Consider the following 10,935-nt stretch of genomic DNA (forward strand, 5'->3'; position numbering starts at 1 on the left):
TCATTTTGTCATACTCATGCACACGGTACAGCATCCGTTTTTCACAAATCTAATAATGACTTATATTTTGTCACGTCTGCTAAAAGAATTACGTTCATCACTGTAATTTGAGAAAAAGGAACACAACTTCATTGCAGCAAATGATCCCGCTGTAATCTATAATCAATCTTACAGATTTCGGAAATCGGGACTATTCGGTTGAGGTACCGATTTACGATTTATCGGACGATTTTTAAAAAATCGGATGATTAATCGGCGATTTATCAAAAATCGGTCAAATTGGACAAATATTTTTTACCGATATTTTAACGATTTATCGGAGATTTTTGAAAAATCGACCACTTTCAATAACAGAAACTATAATACGTAAAAGAGGACAACCCCATTGTAAAGCGAGTGTTGGGAACTCATTTCGTACGCTGTTTTGTTGCGGTTTTTAATTTGTGACGCATATTTATGCATGTCGAATCCGTTGATATATATATTTAGGAAGGTTATTGAAAATATCAGAATTCGGAAATTTTTGAGAATTTTTTTTGGGTAATATAGCATTTCTCTTATTTTATTTTTAATCTTATTATTTTATTTCCTTAAATGGATAATAACAAGAAAATTTTAGACCTAACAACATTTTAGCTAAAACCTGACAAAATATAAAGAATAGTTAAGTATTGTTATATTTAGGCATGGATGATTTATGATGTTATTAATAATTAGTTTGACTACTAAAAATTAAGTTATGACTTGTTTTAAAACTTTTTTTTATAATTAATTATATAAAAGATGTAAATCATATTTGAATTAAATGATCATGATTAATTAGTAAATTTTATCAACACTACAAGAAAAATGGGCATTTTTTACCGCCGAATTGGTAGGAAATGCCCCAAAATCGATAAGAAATGACTCATTTCCTATCGATAAGGAACGATAGAAAATCCTAAGTGGAAAATGATATTGGTAGGAAATGAGTATGATCACGGTTAATATGAGTTCCACGTATTGATGTGGACAGCCATACGTCGACAAAATTGGTAATAAAATACCCTCTAACTTAAAAATTGATAGGAAATGGTTGGTAGAAATTATATTCGATAGAAAAAACTGTTTTTCTTATAGTACAAATTTGATGTTGTGTGCATTCTGCTTTGATTATAAGTTATTAAAATTTTAATCAAAGGTATATCTATATAACAATATGTTCAATGAAGAAAAAGATACTTTCTCCGTCTTTTTGATAACACCGTCCTTTTGATTTGTTATTAAAAGGATTGAGTACGAACATTAAAAAATATGTATAACCTATAAAGTAGTGAAAAAGAGAAAGAAAAATGGATGAAGTGGTGTGATTCGTTGATTTTTAATATATAAAAGGGAGATAGTGGGGTAAAAATAGTGTGAAAAGGGAGGGAAAATAAGGAAATGAGAGGACTCATTAACTATTTTCGGTAAGTTTTGAAATGTAAAAAAATAAATTAAACATTCAAATAATGAAATTATAAAGAAATAAAAAAACGGAAGGAGTATACTAACGGTGGATACATAAAATATCTTGGAAGCAGCACTTGCTTGATTTTTATTATTATAAAAGGCCGCAATATCTTTGTGTGGCAATGACCAGCAACTGACCTTAAAAATGCAACCTTTTTGATAGAAAAATAATAACAATAACAAGTTGGATAAATTTATGAAGAACATTTTTATCATTGGACATGGGCATAGTTGATAAAATACAAGAACTTTTTACTTCTTAAACTTAATGAATCATATTGTATCTACAATCTAATGCCTAACGTCAATATAAATCTGGGGCACAAATTATCTGAAATTAAAATATTTTATAATATAAAATTTTAATGCTAAATATGTAAGAGTAAATAAGACCCGTTGCATTCATAATTAAAAATACCCCTACACTTATATTTTTTTAATCTCGGATAAATCTATTGAGTTCATTCTTAGACACATCAATTTCATATTATTAATATATTTTTATGTTAATGAACATATATAAGAAACATGATATTATTTTACATTTTATGATATTATACATTTGTGTAGTATTTATTTATATACACATGTAAAGTATACATTAAATAATATTATAATATTATAGAAAAAAATACTTTTTATTATTACAATATTACAGATATCAATTTAATTAATATTATACAATTTTATAATAATGATATAATATAATAGCATTGAAAATGTCAAACAGTTCTAGGAAAAGTAGTACGTTTACTTTACTACGGTGCAGATACTCCAGCAAGATTTGGAAAGATCTCTCGGTCTATAGCCCTATTTGGCTCTTTCTTATTTGATTTCTGGGACACTTTGGATTATGTGCTATGGCTAATTTTTTTCGAGAATTTACCAAAAACACTAATTTTTTTAAGTTTTTTTTGTAAAAATATTATATTTTTAAATTTATTGCAAATATACTATCTTAATTGTAAATATATTATTTTAATTATTTAATAATTATACTATGCTGACTATGCGCTGACTGTACCTATACTGACTGTATCTATGCCGACGTGGCAGCTGACGTGGCAAGTGGGTCCCACTCAATGCTGACGTGGCAGCTGACGTGACAAGTGGGTCTCATCTAATGCTGATGTGACAGCTGACATGACAGCTGACTAGGCAGGCTGTGTAGCTGCTATGTGGCAGTGGGCCCCACAGGAGCAGTAACCTAAAATGCAACCAAAAGTAATCTTAAATGCAACCAAAAGTAACCTTAAAAAGTATTTTTGTAATTTTTTTAAAAAAGTGACAGTATTTTTTGAAAAAATGTTTTTAGTTTTGAGTATTTTTCAAAAAAGCCCCTTTTTTTGGGGCTATCAAAAATTGAATTAAATTACTAATTCAAGCAAATTAAATGTGGAATACTTGAATAAGTTTTAGCACAATGCCTCACTGTGGCGAAGATTCAAATTCTACTTTTTTTTTTATTTTGTAAAACGATAGATTCGGGGACAAATAAAAAAAATAAAGGATGGATGGAGATTTTGTTTTTTGTTTATCATCTAGTTGGGTTCATAAAGATGGCGTGGGGATCATGAACAGAGGACTAGAAATTACAATAATAAACCTTGATCATGGTAAAGATTTTGTAGGAGGCCTGAGATAATACGCAAGTGATAGAAGATCCAAGAAAGAAGGGTTAGATTATGAAAATTAAAACTGTCAAAAAATAAAAGATTATTTCAACTTATTTTGCAAACGTTGTGAAATTGTCAGTATACAGTCTGAATCGAAGTCCTAAGCAAAATAAATACGAGAACGCCAGTAATTTTTAATAGGCAAAGGCTGAATATTGATACTGATCCCAATCTCATACTACCTCACCAACCAAATAATTTACAGTCTGCAATAAAAAAATACTATAATCAAATAATTTTCTGAGCCCAGTAAAAAACTCAAATCTTAGCAATCCATTTTTGTATATATCATCAGACTCTTCCCTCTCATTTTTGTATATCTTTTATGCACAAACCTGCGGAAACATATTTTATACCAAATAGTTGTTACAAGCATAGATCATAGTCATACTGTCTTCAGAGAATCAGAGTGATGATTCCTTTTTCTGTGGTTATGTTGCTTGCACTGCAGTGAGTCCAACAGCACCATACATAATTACATAGTACTTTTTGACCCCGAGCCCAAATCCTCACACACATTACACACATGAATTACAAGATTGTGATCATTATGTGGACTCTTATAAAGCAAAGCAAAGCAAAAAAAATATTTTTCCTTGTCACATATAGATGCCTGTTTGACAGGTTATAGTGGCCAATGCATAAAGATTAACTAATACCAATTCGGTTTAGTTCTGTTTCAGCAGTCATGCTACTATCAATGTTTATGTTTACAACTACACAATAACTTCAAAACAAGGACACCAGACTACTTTAATGTATGTTCGGTGGAAATATATCTAACTTGTAGCATACAACCAAGTAATTAGTAGAATATCTCACAACTCAACTCTCCAATTTGCAATTACCAAATTATCATCAAAATCCTTAACTGGTTCCTGAAATTACAACTAACAGAGAAACAGCCAAAACTGTAGCCAAACTCTACTTCATGACACGTGATTAAACCTCCTCAATCAACATCTTGCCTCTCGGTTGCGCTTTATCTTGTACATTCAAAATATCCTTTCTATTGCCTGTACAAGCCAAAGTTGCAGCTTTTTCTGCTTCTACCATGCTTGCTACAGAAAACCAAGTGTCCTCCGGCTGTTCATGGACCCAACACATTATAAAATACACCTTCCTCTCTGCAGACTTGAGATTACCCTTAATCTCTAATCTTCTTGACTTGTGTGGTTTCTCCGATTTGAGCTCCTTCTCTGCAGTCTGAATCATCCTTTGTAAATCACAAAGCAGACAAACCAAAGCTGTTCCTCCTAGGGAAAGCAGGCATACTACATCATCTAAGAGCCCCAATCCAAATTGCAAGCCACCCATGTGCCTCAAAGCCGGGGAACATGTTTGCTCCAAACAATGAGATAAAGCTTCAGAAACAGTTTCGGGCTTCCCCGCTTGACCAAGAACAAAAGATATATTCATACAATGCACGACTGATCCTATTGGATCTGTTAGCCACTCTCCATTATAAAGGCGAAGGGTAAAACAATAACTATAGATTATGTCTACTAGGTGAATTGCTAAAAGCGGGGAGGGTTCAGTTGCGCTGAGCTTGCTAATTGGAGGCAGCGGGGTCTCTGGTCCAGGTGGAATGTGGAGTGATTGATCAACTTCAATATTGTCACCCCTTGATGGCATACTCTCATGTATCACAAGCGGTTGCACTAGTCGACTACCTTGCTGGCCCAGAGAGATTGTTTTTGCAGAAGGCTTCAACCACCAAGGTTCCCACGGCTCAATCAACCTGCTTAGCTCTCCAGAAACCACCGCTCTTTGAAATCTTTTCTTATCATCATCAGACAAATCATCAACATGTATTTCTCCTCCTGCGGAGGTAAATAGCAAAAATAATCAGATGTTGAAGCAGAAGCAGTTCTGTAATAGCAAGCAAGACTCCAGAGTAAAAGATTTAGCACAAAAAAAAAAGGAAAAGAAAAAAAAAGTAAAGAATCCTAATACCAGATAAGATCTTTTGAATAACCTCCTCCGACAAAGTTGAATCCGTAACTGAAAGGACAAATATCGCCCAATTAAAAATCCATCAAAACATTTATAATAGTTTGCAAATAATAGCAAGCTACATGTTGCCGTAGTAGTGTGGTTGGGTATGTGGACATATAAATTCATAAAAATGCAAAATACTGTGTTCACGGTTGTGTTTGTTGCGAAGGTTAAATATGTCTTTGTCATCTGGCAGATAAATGGTTTGAACTTTGAATCCAGGAAACAGCTTAATTTTTATAATGTCTTATGCCAAATACAATTGCAGAAATAATTTACAATGTTCAACATTTACACAAGTCTAAGAGAAGGATACATAGCTATCATTCTTGTTTGTACTTTCCTGCACAAATGTATCCATTGAATTTGCATATTCTTAACGGGTATATAAGCTTTTCCATTTCCCTCCCTTGCTCTTAAGGCTAGCTTTAAAACGTGTTACTGTAGCTAAATATATCGCACATACCTCTCAACTCTGGCTTACACGGTATTGATACATTGGTTTTAGCTAAAGATTTGCTATAAATTGTCAGACACTTTAACTAGAATAACTGAAATGATATGATGCTATTACTAAAAGCACTAGACGCATTAAGTAAAAAACAATAAATGCTATCCATCTCCAAGTATCTAAAATTTATCATTAACTATATCTGCTAAGAAGAATTCCATATTAGGTATTGTACGATGTTCTTTCCCTTGTTATGATTGTTGCTTCATACCGCTTTTATATCTTGCAATAACACGAGGATAACCATGCAAGTGAGCTTGTTAAAATACCCATAAATTTTGTATTCGAATTGTATTCCTAATCTATTTCTGTATTCTTTTTATGCTCAAAAATGACTGACAAAAAAATTTGTAGAAAGGAACCATGCACCGGGACACGAGATACTTTTGGCACGTCTGTGTCGTCAAACGTTACAAAATTTGGGACCTCGTATATTTCATCAGATTACAAGTTGTTAGTTTAGTTAAATATTTTCAAAATTAGTACCATATTACCATGCAATAAGTCATTTACTTTCAGGTTTCTTTTTGTTTGGTGAGGGTTTTTTTTCACTAATTTGCTTCTTGTTTGTTGTGGGTTTTTTTCAATTTCTTTCCTGTTATCCTACTATACAGGTATGTTTCAGATAATAATAAATATACTTCGAATCTGGTATTGTGTCAATTCGCTGTAAAACAGGATGCCGAGTCCAAGAGTTTTGTGGAATTTGATGTATTGGGAGGATTACATATGAGGGATCAATTCCGTAAATGGGAGAATTTGGTAGAGGGGTACACTGGAATGCTGTCTGTCCTCTCATCACTATATTTTAACTTATATCCAACTACACAAACAAGTGATGTTAGTCTAACGAAAACATAAACAGTGTCAGAAGTAATCCTAGTTCTGCATCTTACCTTACTACCACCCAAATTGAGACTTTCTAAGATAGTAACCGAGTGTCAGAACTAAAGAATGTAACTTAGTTCCAACGAATAACAAGTCCCCAAAGTAACTTTTTAATTGGCTAAACAAACGAGGGCTACATTCTCAGATTCATTCCATTCCATTCCTTCCAACCAAACACAACATAATATTACGTATAACTGATATTATATCAGATCGTAAACATATACTAATCACTATTTCAAACTATGGAAGTACCCGGTTCCTGGATTGATAATACAAGGGTAGACAAGTTCTTAACTTACAGATAATCAGACAAATCAGTACTAAGTACTAAACTTTTTAATTCCTATTAAAATTAGCAAACTTCAAGTTTCACTATAATATATTGTATGTTCACAATGATAAAAAGAAAAAAATTCATAGCAGTATATGATAATTTTTTTAGTCAATAAAAAAGGATAAAAGATGACATACCATCCCCACTTGTGCTATCCATCTCTTCTTCTTGTGTATGAAACCGTCGGAGTATGTCCATCATTTTAAGTTTAGTTGCATCATCAGGTTCCAATTGTTGGAGCTCCTCCACTACATTATCTCTCATAAAAGATTCAGTGCAAGATCGACTATGAGACTGCAACAACAATACAAGTACTAATTAAGATGATGAGAATATAATAACGCACAATACCAAAAGCCCCCACATATATTTATCAATATGGAGAGCTAGAGAATCGCATTACTAAACAAAACAGTTGATAGAAGTCCAGAACTAACAAAAGCAAATAACAGAAGGTGAACAAACTAACCTTGTAGCAAAGAAGAGAGCAGTACCTCGTATTGCATCGTGGACAAGTATACTGTGAAAACTGCTTTTCACATCTGCATATTAAAAGATATAAGCTAAGATCCAGGCGAAAAAATAGAAACTACAACTAATAAAACAATTAAAATTAAGGTTGAACCGTACACACGACAGATAATGCGAGAGGAAGGATTCAACAACGCCGTAGTAAATCTTTGGGCCTCAGGAGTAGTAGTAGTTTCTGACATTACTAAATCTTCTTCTGATATAACACAAAATTGTAAGTAGATGTACAGTTGAATGAATAGTGGCATCAATTCCGAATATTAAATAATTAAAATCATAACACCGTATTAGTAGCTTTCATGGTTTTTAATTTTATTGTTAACTTGGACAGATGATGAACTGAATGATAAAATATTGGGTTCAATACAAGAAAACATAGAACTATACAAAGTAAGCAAGAAATTTCTAATTCTCAAATTTCAAATCCAACTCTAGTACCCCCACCCATTACCCATCAGAAAGGGGAGATGAGAAAAGAGGGAGGAGAGAGAAAATACTGGATCGCGGATGCTGATTGATTTATTCCCTCAGCTTCTATCTATAAATAATAGTATTGATTTGCTCGTGGCCGTAAAAATCGGTACTAATCGGTTAACATACTGATTAGGGATTAATCGATAAATTGGGGATTAATCGAAACGAAAATTGAATATATTTAAATATTTTAATAATGTTTAATATATTTACCTTATTTACTATAAAATATATAATTAAAAAATAATTTATAATATTAATCAAATTTCAAAAATAAAATCGGCCAAATATTTTTTAAGGATTTATCGGGGATTAATCAGGACATTTTTAAAAAAATGGGGATTTTAGAACACTAGATCTACTTAACAATTTTAACTTAATAGTAACATAATTATACTTAAATTATTAAAAATTAATTAATCTTATACTAATCCTAACTTACGACCCATTTGAAGCGCTGAATGTCCTCAAATAGGTTATTGTATTTGATATAAATTTTATTCAATATTTTAATATGTTTTTTTCATTGTTCTTTTTCTCTATTTATTATTATTTTCAGAATAGTAATATGAACTTACAGTATTAATGAGATTTAATGTAAATAAAAAATGACACTTTAAATGAATTATTTTACGAGTTTAATGGTGAAGAATGTGCAAGTACATTGGTAGGACTATGTTACTGGATATTAAATTGTAAGTAGAAATCTAACTATGAGTAAATAACTTTTAAGATATAAATCAAATCAGTTTAATGTAAAAAAATTGGGTAACCAAAACTCGGGGTTAAACGAAAACCACCTATTAAGAAAAGTTTCAAATTTGGTAATTATATATGGTGTATAGATAATTATATGATATATAGAATATAATTTAATAAAAAATTTATTGGAAAAATTAAGTTAATCAAAACCAGGGATTTAGTGCATGGCATTGTGTAATGGTTAGCAAATCAGAAAACTAACCTCCCTCTGTGAGCCTGACTTGATAAGATTTTTTTTAACCAGATCTAATGTATATATTAATGGTAGTCGTGAAAGAATTCCTTTCTTAAGATAAATTAATTAATTTTAGAAATTTGTAGGTAGAAATTGAGTACTAATAGTTATTACTTAAAAATTAAAACATAACTTTTATATTATACAAGATTTTTAATTAATATTAGGTTAACCAAAGAGTTAAAACTGAATTTACAGTTACATTTCAAATCTCGATCAATTTTACTAGTATTAAGAAAGTACATAATATTAATAGTTATAATAAGTTTAATTAGATAAAAGAATAATATTTTTATTAATGAGTTTTATTGTAAGCAATGAGCTATAATTTTAAACGAATTATGTAAAGAGAAATTTAAGAGGTGAATAAATTAATCAAATACCTATCTTGATATTAGTTTGTACGTAGAATTTTAAGGATCATTATGTATTATTTAAATACAATGTACATACAATATAGTATCAAAAGAATTGAGTTAATAGGTTAATTGATCTTAATTTTAAAACTTAATATATAACAGACCCCCACGGACGCATATATCTACAAACTAGTATTAGCCCTTTGTTATAAACAACATATGTCCAAGCTTTTTCTTTTGATACAAACCAGGGACACATGTCCCTCTCTCTAATGATGTGTGAACTCAAATCAACGATATATCATTTACAAATATTGCTCTATTGTTCAAGAGTTTAACACTAAACCATACATGACCTACTGCAAGCCCTTAAAAAAGTGTCAACATGTGTAAAAAGTGTTGATATAGTCTTATAAAGAACGCAACAACGTTAATTGTCATAATCAGTCCTTTATTTTCTCTTGCATATTCTCAGATAAGTTCCCATTCCATAAACTCTTCTTCAGGCTCCTTGAGTAAAAACATTTTGTCAGCAACAAATTTAGTCCATTTCCATCTAAGATCAAGCTTTTATCATAATCAAAACCCCCAATACCAAAGGATTAGCCTTACAGTTGGCTATCTAGTACTACTTATGTCACATATATTACATTTTCAACACCAAAAACCAGCTTAGGATTCTTAACCCTAAGGATCTTGTAACTTCAAAAGACTTGTCTCATGTAAACCATATAAAGGATCATTACAGGAAAGATTATTCATAAATATTTAAAACAAACCCTCTTGCAAACTTCTCTCTAGCTAAACACTCTGTCACGCGACAAATGTCCCTATCCGAAAGATGTATTTCTGTTAATGTTAATTCATTACATGAAGAAGCTTTCTCGGGTCAGTATAGTTCATATAGCCGTTCTAACAATGGACAAGTACAGTTTGGCATTATAACAAACAGGTAAGAATCATGTACAAGCAACTAATTATCCATTCGCATATATACGCAATGATTCTGTATGCAATTTACATTAGTACTAAGCACAATTCATACTAGGATTTGCAATCAACTCTCACACGTACTAAACCCCCTCGCGCATATAAAATCCACATATAGCCCCTAAATTAAATTACAAAGTACCGAATTAAACAGTGGACATAAGTATTATGATTTATAAACGATGATTCATGTAGTACAAACACAAGTAACTTATATTGGGGCTGGGCTTGAAGCAGAGAGAGAGAGAAAATAAATACCTAGAGAGTGTGCGAGACTGAACAAATAAGAGATTGTGTGAGAATCCACCAGATTTCTCCTATATGTAAGTGTGTGTGAGAGAAAGGAACACCGCAAGAGAAGAGAGTTGTGAGAGATACTCGCGTGTCTTGAAATATGGGTTCCCTCCGGTTTAGGAGTTTGACCAAGTCTATCTTGCTATTTCAGTTATGTTTGGTTTCATTTAACAAGTGCTATTATTTAGGATCAGTTTAGAGTTCAATTTAGAGTCGGTTTTTCTTTGTACACGTTGACATGTTTGTTTAACATGGGATAATTCAGTTGATTGTATTGGCTATTTATGTTAAGGCTATTGAATAATATAATCAGTTTTTATTTTACAAATTAAGTTATTTAGAGTTTAGTTTTTAATATTTATCAAATGGTATCAGAGCCATCATGCTAA

At 31.5% G+C, this 10,935-nt stretch overlaps 1 protein-coding gene across 2 annotated transcripts; it reads right to left on the minus strand.

The window, feature by feature from the left end:
* Positions 1–3,916: 3,916 nt before the first annotated feature.
* Positions 3,917–10,685, minus strand: LOC141720958 (uncharacterized). Of its 2 annotated transcripts, none has more exons than XM_074523676.1 (6): positions 10,511–10,685; positions 7,532–7,625; positions 7,371–7,443; positions 7,039–7,195; positions 5,124–5,171; positions 3,917–4,990 (listed from the first exon to the last, which is right to left on the minus strand). In XM_074523676.1, exons 2-6 carry the CDS (start codon positions 7,612–7,614, stop codon positions 4,110–4,112), a joined length of 1,242 nt encoding a protein of 413 aa, XP_074379777.1. In that variant the 5' UTR covers positions 7,615–7,625; positions 10,511–10,685; the 3' UTR covers positions 3,917–4,109. The 2 variants fall into 2 exon arrangements, with proteins under 2 accessions (XP_074379777.1, XP_074379776.1); XM_074523675.1 differs by having other exon boundaries at positions 7,532–7,628.
* Positions 10,686–10,935: the final 250 nt, after the last annotated feature.

The sequence above is a fragment of the Apium graveolens genome, chromosome 4 (assembly GCF_009905375.1).
Source record: "Apium graveolens cultivar Ventura chromosome 4, ASM990537v1, whole genome shotgun sequence".
NCBI classification, from domain to species: Eukaryota; Viridiplantae; Streptophyta; class Magnoliopsida; order Apiales; family Apiaceae; genus Apium; species Apium graveolens.